The sequence below is a fragment of the Pipistrellus hanaki genome, assembly GCF_964339955.1.
Source record: "Pipistrellus hanaki genome assembly, chromosome: 17".
NCBI classification, from domain to species: domain Eukaryota; kingdom Metazoa; phylum Chordata; class Mammalia; order Chiroptera; family Vespertilionidae; genus Pipistrellus; species Pipistrellus hanaki.
The window spans coordinates 10655759-10672995 of NC_140519.1; the positions used below are offsets into that span (position 1 = coordinate 10655759).

Below are 17237 nucleotides of genomic sequence, written 5' to 3' on the forward strand. Positions count from 1 at the left end.
ATACAGAGAGAGAGAGAGAGAGAGAGAGAGAGAGAGAGAGAGAGAGAGACATTGATGTGAGAGACACACATCGATTGATTGTTTCCATACACCCCCAGCTGGGGTTGGGGATGGAACCTGCAACCCAGTTACACGTTCTTTCCTGAGAATTGAACCCATAAGCCTTCAGTGTGGGTGGGGCATATGCTCTAATCATTGAGAATACAAGCCAGGATTGTTTTATTCTTATTGAAGCACCTCTCTCATATTTCACTTTGACTGTGAAAGTGAATTGACTAAAAAAAAAACAAAAAACGACTTTAAGTAAAATATTACCATGTCAGTTACCAGAGTCGAGTTTTAAATATCCTTTTTTTTTAAAGATATTTCTATTAAAAAAATTTTTTTTTAATATATTTTATTGATTTTTTTACAGACAGGAAGGGAGAGAGATAGTTAGACACATCAATGAGAGAGAGACATCGACCAGCTGCCACCTGCACACCCCCTATCAGGGATGGGCCCGCAACCAATGTACATGCTCTTGACCGGAATCGAACCTGGGACCTTTCAGTCCACAGACCGATGCTCTATCCACTGAGCCAAACCAGTTTCGGCGATCCTATTTTTTAAATTCTTAAATCAGTTATAGGCCTGGTTTATTCATAAATTCAGTATATATATAAGATTTCTTTTAAAAAATTATTTCTTTTTTTTTCTTTCTTTTTTTTTTTTAAATATATTTTATTGATTTTGTACAGAGAGGAAGGGAGAGAGATAGCGAGTTAGAAACATCGACGAGAGAGAGTCATCAATCAGCTGCCTCTTGCACACTCCCTACTGGAGATGTGCCCGCAACCAAGGTACATGCCCTTGACCGGAATCGAACCCGGGACCCTTCAGTCCCCAAGCAGACGCTCTATCCTAGGGGTGTCGAACTCAATCAGAGAAGGGGCCAAAATCTAAAATCCAGCCTAAATCGTGGGCCGAATGGTTTACTGAACAGTCATAAACTGACAATGTCATAAACTGACAGCGGAGTGCAGTGATGACAGCGCGGTGCGGGCCACATTGCAAGGCCTGGCGGGCTGGATTTGGCCCGCTGGCCTTGTGTTTGACACATGTGCTCTATCCATTGAGCCAAACCGGTCTCGGCGATCCTATTTTTTAAATTCTTAAATCAGTTATAGGCCTGGTTTATTCATAAATTCAGTATATATAAAAGATTTCTTTTAAAAAATTATTTCTTGCGGAAACCGGTTTGGCTCAGTGGATAGAGCATCGGCCTGCGCACTGAAGGGTCCCGGGTTCGATTCCGGTCAAGAGCATGTACCTTGGTTGCGGACACATCCCTGGTGGGGGTGGTGCAGGAGGCAGCTGATTGATGATTCTCTCATCAATGTTTCTGACTTTCTATCCCTCTCTCTTCCTCTCTGTAAAAAATCAATAAAATATATTTTTTAAAAATTATTTCTTTAGTAAACAACTTAGATTGTCATTAAAATTGTATATAATAACCTATTGTTGAATTTATTTTTATTTTTTTAAGGTGCAAGAATTATTTATCCGTGATTATGGAGAAATTTTCAATGTTCAGTTACCTGGTAAAGAAGAACGGACAAAATTTTTTGAGGATTTAATTCTAAAACAAGCTGCTAAGCCTCCTATATCAAAAAAGAAAGCAGGTTAGTTCTTATATCAAAGTTAGTATGTAATGACTTTGAGGAAGAATAAAACATTAATGTCCTTGCCATCTTATATTATTACAAGCTTAAAACCTCAGGCATGAGGTTGCTACCTCTACTGCTTAAAAATCTGTTTTCCATTAAAATAGACTAAGGTTCCTAAAGCCCACACAACCTTTCAAGCATAGCTTCTATCTGTGTGTATCGATACTTTGGGCTTGAATTCATAGTATAGCCCAAATCTGTCTTTCTGAACCCATTTTTGGCACTTTTGTTACCTCCCTCCCTAACCTCTTTCCTTACAAAGCATTCTGTCTTTAAACCATGCACAACATATTTCTGCCTTTTCATAAGTTCATTTATGCTTGCTCTCTGTCAATAATGCTTCTATCCTCACCCCCATTTCTGCCTAAGGAACTCTTTGTTCTTCTAGTATAACTCATATTTTCTTCCTTAACATATGTAGGCAAAATTAATTTTTTATTCTTTCTTACTACTAATATGATATTACATTGATGTAATTATGTCTTTTACTCCCTTAATAATAGATTGATAACTTATTGCAACAATACTCTCATATTTCTTTTTTTGTCCTGAGTATTCAGTACTCTTTAAACAAAATTAACTTCTTTTTATTTTAAATATACGGCAGTTTTTCATTAGTTCAAAAATTAAGTAGTAAAAAATACATTTCAATAGAATATTTTTGTCCTAGAAATAATGCATTTTCAAAGTTGTAATCGCCTGTTAAATTATCTAAAAATGGAACAGAGGCAGTGGATTGGAAATGAGCATTCCAAATTACAAGTTACCAGTTATTGCTGGGGGAATGTATTCCATGTTAGTATTCCAAATCCTCTGATTCCTGGCATATGTAAGGAGGATAGCCCTGAAAGCCTGATACTGTGTGCTCTGAATGATTTATTGATATGCTGGGAGAGTAGTAACTAAAACCTTCCATTTATGTGAAGTTTTGCAGGCCTTGGAGGTACTCCCAGTAGCACCACCACCTGAGCCAAGACCATTGACAGCAGAAGAATTGAAACAACTAGAAGAACAAGAAGAAAATACATTTAGAGAACTGAGGATTTTCTTAAGAAATGTTACACATAGGCTTGCTATTGATAAGCGATTCAGAATATTTACTAAACCTGTTGACCCTGATGAGGTATTAATTTAATCTTAGAATCAATGTTTTCTAAACTATAATGCTTCTAAAGTAGAGATTATTTAAATAGTTCATATGGTTCTATGCCTACACTCTGAACTTGTTTTCTCTATATGAAAACCTACCAGGAATGTCCTAAGCACATAGAAACTTCAAGAACTATTGAACACATTTTCCTTTCCTACAGAGAATAGACAACTAAATTTGTCTGCTCAACCCAAACATTCTAGAAGCAATCTGCGAATGTCTTAATACTACATGATCTTTTTCTTATATACACAGAGTGAGCTGGAGAGCGAGCTTTTGCGTTTTCATTGAAGGATGGGTGGCGTTTGGTTGAGGAAAGAGATATAGGCTATTACAGGAGAGATAGTTGCTCAAGACTAAGAATAAATACAAAATAAAACCAACCTTAAAGAGAGTCAGAGGTTTCATATTAATATATTATCATTATCTCTTATGTATTTATTCTCCCTCTCTCCTGTATTGCTTGACAAAGAAACTTTACTCAAATGTATTTTTGTTCAGAGTTAATTTAAGTGACTTGGTCATTTGCTTGAATTTTAGGTTCCTGATTATGTTACTGTAATAAAGCAACCAATGGACCTTTCATCTGTAATCAGTAAAATTGATCTCCACAAGTATCTGACTGTGAAAGACTATTTGAGTGATATTGATCTGATCTGTAGTAATGCTTTAGAATACAATCCAGATAGAGATCCTGGAGGTGAGCATTAGTGGAATGGGGGCTGCTAACTAACTTCAAGGGTTGATTTTATGCCAGGTGCTATATTATAAACATTTTACATTCATAGTGCCATTTATCCTTTTTTTTTTTAATAAATTTTTATTGTTCATATTATTACAAATGTTTCTGAAAGAACCCCCTTCAGCAATTCATATAATTCTGGTTTGGTGGTGGTGAACTCCTTTAGCTTTTTTTTTTTTTAGTGAAGCTCTTTATCTGACCTTCGATTCTGAGTGATAGCTTTGCTGGATAGTTTATCTTTGGCTGTAGGTTCTTACTATTCATCACCTTGAATATTTCTTGCCATTCCCGTCTGGCCTGCATGGTTTCTGTTGAGAAATCAGCTGACAATCGTATAGGTGCTCCTTTATAGGTAACTACCTGCTTTGCTCTTGCTGCTTTTAATATTCTCTCTTTGTCTTTTGCTCTTGGAATTTTAATTATGATTTGTCTTGGTGTGGTCCTCTTTGGATTCCTTTTGTTTGGAGTTCTGTGCGCTTCCTGGACTTGTAAGTCTAATTCTTTCACCAGGTGGGGGAAGTTTTCTGTCACTATTTCTTTCAGTATGTTTTTGATATCTTGCTCTCCCTCATCTTCTGGGACCCCCATAATTCTGATGTTGATTCGCTTGAAGTTGTCCCAGAGGTTTTTTACATTATCTTCAATTTTCTGGATTCTCTTGCCTTCTAGCTTCTGCGGAGGAGTGTCTTCTGGCTCTTTGTGTTCCAAATCTTTGACTTGATTCTTGCGATCTTCCATTCTGTTTTTAGGACTCTGTATAATATTTTTTATTTCAGTCAATGTATTCTTTATTTCTTATTGATCCCTTATCATTTCTTGTTGATTCCTTATTAATTCTAGTTGATCCCTTTTCATATCCTCATAGGTCTTATCAATCTTTTCTAGGAAATTCTTGAAAAACCTTTTAAGCGTAGATTTGAACTCTATATCCAGTCGCTTTTAGTCCTCCATTTCTTTCGTTTGTGATCTATTTCGTCTCTGAATTTTCGCAGCTTCCCTGATGGGGCGGGGTTTCAGGGTGGAGCCTACAGCCTTGGCTTCCATCAGCCCCGCCCTATGCGGCTCCTGCATCTCAGGGTCCTTCAGTACTCGCTGCAAGTGCCTCTGAGAGAAAGGTGCCCTCGATTTTCTCCTGCTACCAAACAGTCTAGGCTCTCCCCCACTGAGCCCGGTATTGGGGTTCAGTTCAGTTGGAAGTGGAGTTGGAGGTGGTGTTCAGAGCAGTCTGGAGCCCCTGTCTCCTTCCCGCCAGGGCAATCCCGCAGCACAGCCAACGGTCCCTTCTCTTCGTGCAATGTGCGTGCCTCCGGGACCTCCTTTCGCCGCTCCCCCGGGGTTCCGCCTTACAGCCCAGCTCCTCTGTTTGAGACTGGGTCCTCGGGGTCTGGCCTAGAACTGGGGTTCAGAGCAGTCGGAACTGGGGCTCAACACAGTCGGAGCTTTTATCTCCTTCCCGCTAGTGAATGCCAGCCAGGCACTCAGCCTCCCTCCTCTCGGGCTCAGTCCTCTCCTTGCGCCGCGTGTCTCTGTACCTTAGGCTTTTACAGCTCCTCTGCTCTTCCTTCTGGTTTTTTCCTTGCTTCTCATTGTAGAATTTCCAGTCAGTCGACTTTCCTGTAGTTCTGGGTAATGTCCATTTTATATTTTAGTTGTATTTTATTGAAATTGTTGTGTGTGGCTACAGCTAGGTGTTTACCTGTTCAGCCATCTTGGATTTACCCGCCATTCATCCTTATACCAGCCTTACCCCTTACATTACAACGAAGGAAAATGAAGTTTTTCAAGGTTAAAGAATTTATTCAAGGTTATACTGCCAGGCAGTGGCAGAGGCAGAATTTGAATGCAATTTTCTTTCACTCCAAAATCCTTGTGTTTATTACATAATATATTCTCTAATAAGACTCAATATTGCATAACAACTTAGCTTGTTTCCTTTGTATATTAATATTCTTTTTTTTTTTTTAATATGTTTTTATTGGTTTTTCACAGAGAGGAAGGGAGAAGGGATAGAAAGTTAGAAACATCCATCAGCTGCCTACTGCACACCTCTCCTAGGGATGTGCCCACCACCAAGGCACATGCCCTTGACCGGAATCGAACCCGGGACCCTTCAGTCCGCAGGCCGACGCTCTATCCACTGAGCCGCACCGGCTTCGGCCCATTGCATTCTTAAACCCTCTTGGCGGCTGCGTGCTCGGTGCCGCCAGGATATGAGTGAATGCGACAGGAACCGCAGGGAATCCAAAGGGCTGCGCCTCCCGGTGGCTCAGCCCTATTTCAGACCTGCGACACCTTGGAGGAGGAAGAGGAGGGGGAATCTAATATTCTTTCTCACATTGGAAAAATAAACACTCTGTAATCAAATAGGTTTGAAATAATTTTCTTGGTTATGATAATTATAATTTTTATTACAAAAGTAATACAATATTTTAAAAACTAATTCTTCTATTTCTTTTCTTCAAAGGTGGACACTTAAGTTTGAGGATATCTTTTCAATGCATGTACCCATTCTCCCCTTACCCAATCTATTAAAAGTTTTATAAAGTACAGGATTTTTAAAAATTACATATTTCTTTATATACATCAGAAGTGGGGAACCTTTTTTCTGCCTATGGCCATTTGTATATTTACAACATCATTCACTTAATATAATTCACTTAGTATAAATTTATGTTCCTTTGAAAAAAGCTCCTAGATTTACTGAATTTTGAGTCCCACATGGGGTTGCCTTGGCAGGACCAGACCAAATGATTTCGAGGGCCTTATATGGCCCATGGGCCAGACATTCCCCATCCCTGACACACATAGTGATGCATTCAAATATCTAAATATTTTAGATAAACTTATTTCCAAAAATATTTTTTCTTCTGGTGCTTCTTTTTCTTTTTTAGCATCCTGTTCTTGTTTTATAGATGCAGTGTCTGTCCTTAACACTTTCATATGGTTTTAATAGTCTGTTTCCTACATTAGCTATCCTCTAGTACACATGTGTCAAACACAAGGCCCGCGGGCCAAATCCAGCCCGCCAGGCCTTGCAATGTGGCCCGCACCGCGCTGTCATCACTGCACTCCACTGTCAGTTTATGACATTGTCAGTTTATGACTGTTCAGTAAACCATTCGGCCCACGATTTAGGCTGGATTTTAGATTTTGGCCCCTTCTCTGATTGAGTTCGACACCCCTACTCTAGTACATTGGCTGTTACAGTTGTTTGTGCTTGTAAATAAGATTAATTAGCATAGGGGCCTACTGAGTTTCTTCAGCAATTGAGAAGCTCACTAGTCGTCTACTTCATTTTCCCTGGGCTTTTCCAGACTTCTGATGATAAGCAGTGGAAACAGGCTACCAAACTGGGAATGCCCCTTAGCTAGAAGGAAGGAACATTTACTGTGAAAACAGGTTTTTTTTTTTCTCTTTGGCTTCTCTTTCTGTCCATGTGGCAGCCTAAAATTACTTTAGACCAGTGGTGTTCAAACTTTATGAAGTATCAATCTCCTAAAGGACTTGTTGAGATTAAGAGTTTCTGAATCTGTAGATAGAATAAAGGCCTGAGAATTTGCATTCCTGGCAAGTTCCTCAGTGATCCTCATGCCCCCACACTTCTGAAACAAGTACTCCAACTTTGCTCTGCTTTTCTTCAGGCCAAATGCCATGTTAGAAGCCCCCTCCTACATCCCTTCTGATATTGTAGCTATTGCTGTCATCTTCATCTTGGGTGTGAATATTGCAGTCATTGCCCTGTGAGAAGGACTGATAAAACCCATTCAATCAACCTTGTATTCACTCATTGTCTGCTTTCTGCCTCAGCATATTCCAGTTTACAGTAGTTAGACTCAGTTTAGGATTTCTTCCAGTGTTTCTTGTGTAGGTTTGCTCTTTCATTATCTTTGCTTAGTTTCTCTGTCAATGCAGTAACATTCTCTATATCTCTTCTAGAATTACTTTACATTCTGTTCTCTAATAACTGATAGACTTCCTTTCTGTTTTTGTTTTGTCATTTTAATTTTGCTATTGATTGTTACTTAGATTTTTTTTTCTGATATTTCAAAAAGGTATGGATAGGACATAGCAATGAAATTTTTTGGATTTAGTCTGCCATATTGAATTAGATGTCTAGGATACTAGATTGCACAAAGAAAAGAATTACACAATTTTTGTAACTGTTACTATTCATGATAAAACTAAAAAAAAAAGAATTATAATGGCTACAATCTTAATCTAAAATGTTAAATTTATTTTTGGTAAGTTATTAAAAGGAGAAAATTTTAAATTCTTTATTCATTTTTCAGATCGTCTTATTAGGCACAGAGCATGTGCTTTAAGAGATACTGCCTATGCAATAATTAAAGAAGAACTTGATGAAGACTTTGAGCAGCTTTGTGAAGAAATTCAGGAATCTAGAAAGAAGAGAGGTAAAAAAAAAAATGATTTGGCATTAGAAAAGGGTGCTTTTAATGTAGTGTGAGTGCTTTTAATTAATCCTTCAGGTAATTTTGAAATCTAGAAATTTAATTTGATGTTTTGTGTGTCTATTTATAAGGTTGTAGCTCCTCCAAATATGCTCCATCTTATTACCATGTGATGCCAAAGCAAAATTCCACTTCTGCTGGTGATAAAAGATTGGTTCCAGAGCAGAATGAAAAGCTCAAGATGCTCAATATTCCTGTGGCTTGCAGCACTCCTGGTAAGTGCACTTGGGTGATTTTTACTTATGAAATTGTAACCTTTATGCTCTTCCAATGCCATTTATTTTCTCCCTCAGTTTCCTTTATTTATGTTGATTTAGTGAATTATATTGGTTTGGTTAATATTGAGGCAGCTATGCATTCTTGAAATCCAGATTGTAACGGTATGCCACTTGCAGTCCCAATTCATCTTCATCTAATTGTGGATTGATTTGATTTGAAACTAATTTTCATTTCTTTAAAATCCTGGTCATTTGCTATTCCTCCTTGTTTTTAGGGTATACCTTTATAGGTACCAACCCAAAGCCTATGGATTTTCCAAAGACCTCCCTTCCTTGGCAGGCTCTTAATTCCATGTTTTGTTCTTTAAGCCCCATGAATGTGAAACTCTCAGCTCTTCATTTATTTTTCCAGATTTAGTTGTCTTAATTCCTTAATGCCTTATTAGACACCAGTGCTTTTATTTTTTCTTTTTCTTTTATATATATATTTCTTTATTGATTTCAGAGAGGCAGTGAAAGGGAGAGAGAGAGAGAAAATCAATGATGAGAGAGAATCATTGATCGGCTGCCTCCTGCATGCCCTTCATTGAGGATTGAGCCCGCAACCCAGGCATGTGTCCTTGGCTGGAATTAAACCTGGAACCCTTCAGTCCGCAGGCCGACACTCTATCCACTGAGCCAAACCACCTAGGGCAACACCAATGCTTTTAAACAGAAATTTTTAAAAGTGTGTGTGTATTTTACTGGGGTTGGAATTTTCCCTTATTATATTGTATGTTTTTCCTTCCTGGGATAATTGATTTGAGATAGGTAAGCCCTACTTTTGTAAAAATGGGAAGAGGTAAGAAGGAAAGGAAGTATGAGAAAGGCAAACCAGCAAGAAACCTCTACCAGAGGGTTCTCAGTCAAATGAACTATAACCAAGTATATATGTAGAAATTGAGGACATGAAAAATGACTTCCTTAAAACAATCCATTCCTAACTATATACACAACAAGATTGCATGCATTATGTTACCAAAGACACATACAAGAATGAACCAATATTCAAAATAGCCCAACACTTGGACCAACCCAAATGTCCATCAACAATAGAATTGAAAATGAGGACTATTTTCAACAGTGAGAATGATTAAACTTCAACTACAGTTAACAGTATAGATCAGGGGTCTTCAAACTACGTCCCGCGGGCCACATGCAGCCCCCAGGGGAGTCTGATCCTGCCCGCCAGGTTTTTTGGGCAGTGAGCGCAGCCAAGGTGTTACAGTAGGGATTAGTAGTTCATATAGTCCGGCCCTCCAGCTCTCTGAGGGACCGTGATCTGGCCCCCACTTTAAAAAGTTTGAAGACCCCTGGTATAGATGAATCTCCTAAGCATAATGTTACAGTATCGTTATATATTGTGTCTGGTCTAGGCAGAAACTTTAATCTTTGTATACCTTAGTTTCATCATCTGTGAAATTATGTTGATAATGGTAACAAACTGATTTGGTTTAAGTGAAATTTCAGTAACTTTTAGCATACATTAAGAGCTTATAAGAGTTTCTACTGTATGATAAGCATTTAAGTGTTAGCCATTTTTAATCTTGCCTTTTCTTTAGTTTATTCCTCAGATTACTGCCAAAATGTTCTTTGTAATACATGCAGCAGACAGATCACCCATTGCCCTCCTTAAAATTATTCAGTGTTTTACTTTATTATTTTTTTAACATATTTGTATTGATTTCAGAGAGGAAGTGAGAAGGAAAAAGAGATATAAACATCAATGATGAGAAAGAATTATTGATCGCTGCCTTCTGCATGCCCATAATGGGGATGGAGCTCGAAATCTGGGCATTAACCAGGAATTGAACCGTGACCTCCTGGTTCATAGATTAATGCTCAACCACTGAGCCATACCAGCTAGGCATTATTCAAGATTTTTTAAAATTATTTTTAAATATATTTTATTGATTTTTTTTTACAGAGAGGAAGGGAGAGGGAAACATTGATCAGCTGCCTCCTGCACACCTCCTATTGGAGATGTGCCCGCAACCAAGGTACATGCACTTGAACGGAATCGAACTTGGGACCTTTTAGTCCACAGGCCAACGCTCTATCCACCGAGAAAACCAGTTAGGAGTATTCAAGATTTTTTAAAAAAAAATTATTCAAGGTAAAACTCAAACTCCTCAGAATGACAAGTCATTGCCCACTTCTCTGCCTTGTAGTACTATATATTTCTGTTTCTATACAAACCATGCAAAACTATGGTGGTTTCTCAAACTTGCTTATCCTATTATATCTCAAGGTATATTTCTCCCCCATAGACTTTACAAAATTGTTGAATGTTCTTTTATCCTTTTTCTTTTAATTCTCTAAAGCTCAGTTGAAGAGAAAGATCCGCAAAAAGTCGAAGTGGTACTTAGGCACCATCACAAAACGAAAAAAGATTTCACAGACAAAAGATGGCAGCCAAAATGTCACAGATGACAAAATTGAGAGTGATACAGAGGAAAATCACGATACAAGTGTAGACCACATCGAGACTGGAAACACAGGAGAGTCTTCAATGGAAGAAAATGAGATACAGCAAAATGGCTCTGAAAGCAAAATAGATTTGGGAAATAACTCAAGTATCTGTAGCATTGAGAATGAACTTGAATCTGGGAAGGCTGCTGCAAGTACAGAACTGAAGAAAGATAAGATTACTTGCAATGGAGATTCTTTAAACTCTCAAATAATAAATGTTTCTAATGAAAGTGAAGCAAAAGGTAAGTCTCAAACAACTTCCTGGTTTTAAAAGATGTTTTACTCCGAGTTCTTAAGCAACTAATTACCATCTCAATTTAGCCTTTTGTCCTTGTCTTTTGTAGTGCAGGTGTTAATTCATTAGGAAAGATAGCAGTATTAACTATGGATCTAATAAATTCACTGTTGCTAAAAGAATACTGTGGCATCTACTAGACCTGGATTTGAGACCCTAGTCCATCCACTACTTGGTAGCTTGTGACTTTGGGCAAGGTTCTTGACTCAAAGTCTCAGTTTTCTCTTCTGCAGAATTGGGGCAGATAGCTGCTGGTAATGAGATATTTTGAGGATTGAGTAAAATAATCTAAAGCAAGAAGTGAAGGGATTTGGCTCTGCAATTTTTATTTTTATTTATTTATTTTTTTAATATATTTTATTGATTTTGTACAGAGAGGAAGGGAGAGAGATAGAAAGCTAGAAACATCGATGAGAGAGAGAGTCATCAATCAGCTGCCTCTTGCACACCCCCTACTGGTGATATGCCCGCAACCAAGGTACATGCCCTTGACCGGAATCGAACCCGGGTCCCTTTAGTCCCCAAGCCGACGCTCTATCCATTGAGCCAAACCGGTCTCGGCTGGCGCTGCAATTTTTAAAGAAATATATTTTATAGATTTTTTACAGAGAGGAAGGGAGAGAGATAGAGAGCTAGAAACGTCGATGAGAGAGAAACATCCACCAGCTGCTCTTGCACACCCCCCACTGGAGATGTGCCCACAACCAAGGTGCATGCCCTTGACCTGAATCAAACCCGGGATCTTTCAGTCCGCAGACCGACGCTCTACCACTGAGCTAAACCGGTTTCGGCTCTGCAATTTTTTTAAAAGCTGGCAAAATAACCTAATTTTTAAGCAAGATAAGCCATTTCTTGTGGTTCTTGCTGATTGGTGTAGAAAAACTGTAACCATCATTCCTCTATTTATATTGTAGGTTAAGTCCAAGATTATTTATATTCTAATTCTGCTTCCAAAGTTTTTCATTGAGAATTGTCTTCATCTGGATGGATCTTCTTGGATCTTTGGCAGTAGATTTATTTGATCTTTGGAAAAGGCAAACATTATTTTGTCTTAAGTAAAAAGAGCAGGAATAGGGTAAACATTTTCTTTTGGTCAATGACAAATATTAAGTGAGTTAATGAGACTTTTTTCCCCCCAATGGCTTATATGCTGTAGGTAAATCTTTTTCAAATACTTCCTTGAAATGAGTTCCAGTGTGTTTGAGTAATCATAGCAGAAGGGACTAGGATACAGTCTTTCCAGTATAGATACTTTAAATGTTAGTCTTCTCACTATATAATTTAGTATGTTTTATTTAGGTTCAGAATTGCTTTATTTTTCTTTTATTATTATCGTCTTTAAAAGGACACTATTTAGTGGGACATGTACTTGTTTACATATTAAGAGATTTGGGTTCTTATCTGGGGTCTTATAACAGGTATGTTAACCTTAAAAGTCAGTTCACCTTTCTTGGCCTTGTTTTTTTAATCTATCAGTGAATAGATTGCCCTAGATTAGGGATATGCAAACCTTTTTTGTATAGTGCCATATACGAAATATTTAGCCACACAGTATCTGTCACAACTACTCAAACCTGCTAGGAAAGCCACACTGACAAGCATATGTAAAATGGGAGTGGTTGTGTTCTAATAAAACTTTATTTATAATGCTAGGCCAGATTTTGTCTGTGGGTGGTTGTTTGCAACTCCTATTCTCGATTACTGAGGTTCCTTCCAGCTCTTAAATTTTGTGTGTTATGCCTAAGTAGAAAACAGTTGAGGATCCCCCTAAAATACTCAATTTGAGAAATACTCAAATGTTCTTAATTTTTTTGTGTGTAAGTGGGATCATTTTAATCTTACAACAGAATCAGTATACCAGAATTGGTATTTGTGTCTTAATAAATATGTCCTGCAATTTAATATTTATTTACTTTAGGCATTATAATGTGTTTTACCAAATAGTAATGTTATTTAATCACTCCTTCTAGAAAGGTGGATTCTGCAAATGACTCGAGCTAGACATTCCCAAATAGAGCAACAGCAGCTCATCAGTGCTGAAAAGGCTTTGGCAATTCTTTCACAGCCTACACCCTCACTTGTTGTGGACCACGAGCGATTAAAAGTATGTAAATTGAAATTGTAATGCTGTCATATGTATATTAGTAACATAACACACCAAAAGAGAACTGTAATAGTATTTTGTATCAATTCAGTATGTAATAAATAATGATCTTTTATGAAAGCATAAGTTTGACATAGAATAACTTTTATAAATGTGGTGGTTGAAGGTGGCTAGTATATTGATATTATAGTTTTAACAGACTTGACTACATTACTTATTCCACAAATTGTTTTTATGACTGTTACCTATGACTATTTTAGTTAGTTTTTACTTAGCCATAATGGCATGTTTTTTGAGGTAATGACATATCCTGCTAGGGCCAGACTTGAAGAATCAGAAATCCAATGACCATTTCAGTCATGAGGAAAAAAACACTAAGCAAATGGAAAATCCTTTTTATAAGAAAAATAATTGTAAAGTGGTGAGGTAATTCATCATTTATGAAGTTCTTTCTCTTTTTCACATAATGAAACTAGTTACTATATACTGATAGTGTAATAAAATACCCTGCAAAAATGGTGCTTTTTCCCCCCTATTAATCTAGTTCATCTGTAAAGATTTATGACTAGAATTGAAATTGGCAACCTCCTCAACTATAGTTTTTAGGATGTAAGTTACCCAGGGCAGAGACTAGGATCAGAGAATGATGATAAAAGTTAACTACAACCAAATTACAGCGCCATCATCAGAGCTGCCATGTCACATCAGGTGATGTGGTCTGTCCTCGCTCTGGTTTATATGCTAAAAATTTCCCCAGTGTTCTAAATTAAAACATCTCAGAGGATTTTCTCTCACATGTAAACATTTATGTTTTCTTTTAGAATCTTTTGAAGACTGTTGTTAAAAAGAGCCAGAAATACAATCTTTTTCAGTTGGAAAATTTATATGCAGTAATCAGCCAGTGTATTTATCAGCATCGCAGGGACTATGACAAAACAACACTTATTCAGGTAAACTAATATATATAAGAAATAAACTTATTTTATAAAAATCTTTAAAGACCATTATTTTTTTTTTAAATATATTTTTATTGATTTTGTACAGAGAGGAAGGGAGAGAGATAGAGAGTTAGAAACATCGATGAGAGAGAGTCATCGATCAGCTGCCTCTTGCACACCCCCCACTGGGGATATGCCCACAACCAAGGTACATGCCCTTGACCGGAATCGAACCCGGGACCTTTCAGTCCCCAAGCCGACGCTCTATCCATTGAGCCAAACCGGTCTCGGCTTTAAAGACCATTATTTAATATATGCAAACAATGGAACTATAATATCAGCAAGTTATGGGGAAACCTTTATTTTCTGTATGTATTAATGAAGATATGTAGCTCCTTTTTAAGACATACCTATTTTTCTTGATCTTGCATTAGAGTTCTAACTTTTAAAAATAGATACTGGAAAAGAGGAAATTAAAAAAAGATACTGGATAATACCTATATAGTATAATATAAATATTACTGATACCAAAATATATACCTACTAGTATATGTAGTATTTAGTATACCTACTAAAATATACTATGGTACCTACATGTTACATATATCTGATACTAGTACCTATAAATAGGTACATCAGTGTCTTGATTATAACTATTTGAATTTAACATAAGATGATCACATCTCAGACTCATTTGAAAGGGATTTAAATAATGAAGTCCCATCAGTGATCTGTTTATATGATAGTCTTAAATACTGAACTAAATTTTTGTTTTCAATATCAGATATATGCATGGGTAATACATTCTTAAGAGTACTTACTGGGGGGGAAGCAATAGAATAATGTTTCTTTAGCGTTTCCACATTGAAACTTACTACTTTTCCTTTCTACCCTTTATCTAGAAAATGGAGCAAGAGGTAGAAAACTTCATTTGTTCCAGATCCTGATGTCATGGTATCACATATTCTTTATATTCTGTTTTTATTTAGTTCTCTGTCATGTTCACATAACTGATGCAAGGTGAAATCTTGCATTGTTAAGAAAAATATTAAAATAGTAAATAAAAATATTTAAACTTTTAGTATCTATGTACATGTGTAAGATAAATTACAAAGATAAAATACTGGGAATTGGATGGAACAAGGCACATAGTAATAGTGATGCTATGGCATATCAGTAGTTGAAATATGAACGACTCAATATAAAGATAGCTAATGTTTTATGACATTGAAGAGTAATTAGTGACATTGATACTTTTTTGTTTTAAGCACTTTTAATTTTAGCTGTCCTGCAGTAGTTTATTGCATCATACTAGAAACTTAGCCATTGTATCTTTGCCATCCTTTTGTTGTCTTCAGTATCCGTCTCTCATCTATCTTTAGCTTGCCCTGCTCATTCACATAAAAGCCAGTGTTCAACTGTTGAACAGCTTTTTAATAGCACAAAGTTTTTATATTTGAAAAATGTTTATATCCTTCTAAATTTGTGTTTAGGTTATATTCTATAGATATCTTTTATATGCAATTATATAAATATAATAAATTTTGTAATAATGATACCAAAAATATATTTTTTTCTTAAAGGAATAAAACCATTCACGACCATGCACATTCTTTTTCTTTTCTTTTTTTTTTTTAGGAGCCATTCTAATATTTGTCAAATAGCTTCTGTTGGAAACTTTCTAAAGGAGTTAGGGGATAATGATCTCAAATGAGATATTCTGGATTCTAATAGTTTCCTTTCGTTGAGCTGCCTTTCGTTGATTTACCTGGATATTATATTTAAAGCATTTAAAAACCCAGTAATTCAGATACCTTAATTAAAAGATAATCTCTTAGTAATGCATAAAGCAATGCCATTCACTATAAACACTGAATATGTGCATATTTCTGGATTCATGCACATATACACATACATACTTATTTTTATTGAAATTTATTATAATTTATTCCAAATGCATCTTTTATAACTAGGATTTCATTTTGTATGTATAATTTCTGTAATAAATATTAAATGTAAAAATTGTTTCTCAAATTTGTTTCTATTCATCATTTTGAATTGTTCTAGAGATAATTCAGTGCAAAACAGGTACAAAATTTTGTTTTATTTCTGCTTATAATTTATAATGTTGACATTGGAATGTTTATATGGTATAGGTTTTTAGGCTGCAAAGACTGATGAGCTTCCTGTCCTTTTCAGACATACTGTCTACAGACATGGGAAGTAATAGGTCTACATTCCTAGATTTTCAAAACCATACTGAAATAGCAAGCCTATAATGCTTCTTTCTCATTTGTTACTTAAAAGTACAGTCAGTCTTGCCAAAACCGGTTTGGCTCAGTGGATAGAGCGTCGGCCTGCGAACTGAAAAGTCCCAGGTTTGATTCCGGTCAAGGGCATGTACCTTGGTTGTGGGCACATCCCCAGTAGGAGGTGTGCAAGAGGCAGCTGATCGATGGTTCTCTCTCATCATGTTTCTAACTCACTATCCCTCTCCCTCTCTGTAAAAAATCAATACAATATACAGTTTTTTTAAAAGTACAGTCAGTCTATAGTAATTAGACAAGAAAAATAAATGAGACATCCAAATGGGGAAAGAAGTAAAACTACTCACAGATGACATGATCTTATAAAGAGTCTACAAAAATGTTAAAGCTAATAAATGAATTCAGCAAAGTGACAGGAATGAAGATCAATAGATAAAAGTCAGTTTTATTTTTAAACCTTAGCAATGAACAATACAAAAAGGAAGTTAAGAAAACAGTGCTATTTACAGTATCATCTAAGACAATAAAACACCTACAAATAAATTTAGCCAAGGAGGTGCAGGACTGTTGCTGAAAGAAATTAAATACCCAAACAAATGGAAAGACATCCTGTATTCATTGATTGGAAGACTTAATATTATTAAAATAGCCATATTCCCAAAAGATATCTACAAATTTAGTGCAATGCCTATTAAAATCTCAATGTAGCCGAAACAGGTTTGGCTCAGTGGATAGATCATCGGCCTGCGGACTCAAAGGTCCCAGTTTCGATTCCAGTCAAGGGCATGTACCTTAGTTATGGGCATATCCCCAGTAGGGGATATGCAAGAGGCA

The 17237-nt window shown here is 36.5% G+C and overlaps 1 protein-coding gene across 2 annotated transcripts in view; it reads left to right on the plus strand.

The window, feature by feature from the left end:
* The window catches only part of ATAD2 (ATPase family AAA domain containing 2), a 55705-nt gene extending 39545 nt beyond the window's left edge, over positions 1–16160 (plus strand). The window contains exons 20-29 of one of the 2 annotated variants that reach the window (XM_084864818.1): positions 1529–1664; positions 2636–2832; positions 3400–3559; positions 7891–8013; positions 8142–8285; positions 10652–11041; positions 13065–13198; positions 14020–14148; positions 15039–15090; positions 15775–16160. In XM_084864818.1, the coding sequence (XP_084720944.1) occupies positions 1529–1664; positions 2636–2832; positions 3400–3559; positions 7891–8013; positions 8142–8285; positions 10652–11041; positions 13065–13198; positions 14020–14148; positions 15039–15083 (1458 nt within the window). In that variant the 3' untranslated portion in view covers positions 15084–15090; positions 15775–16160. Of the gene's footprint in view, positions 1–1528; positions 1665–2635; positions 2833–3399; positions 3560–7890; positions 8014–8141; positions 8286–10651; positions 11042–13064; positions 13199–14019; positions 14149–15038; positions 15743–15774 lie in introns of those variants that run through there. The other variant, XM_084864817.1, reaches the window with a different exon arrangement.
* Positions 16161–17237: the final 1077 nt, after the last annotated feature.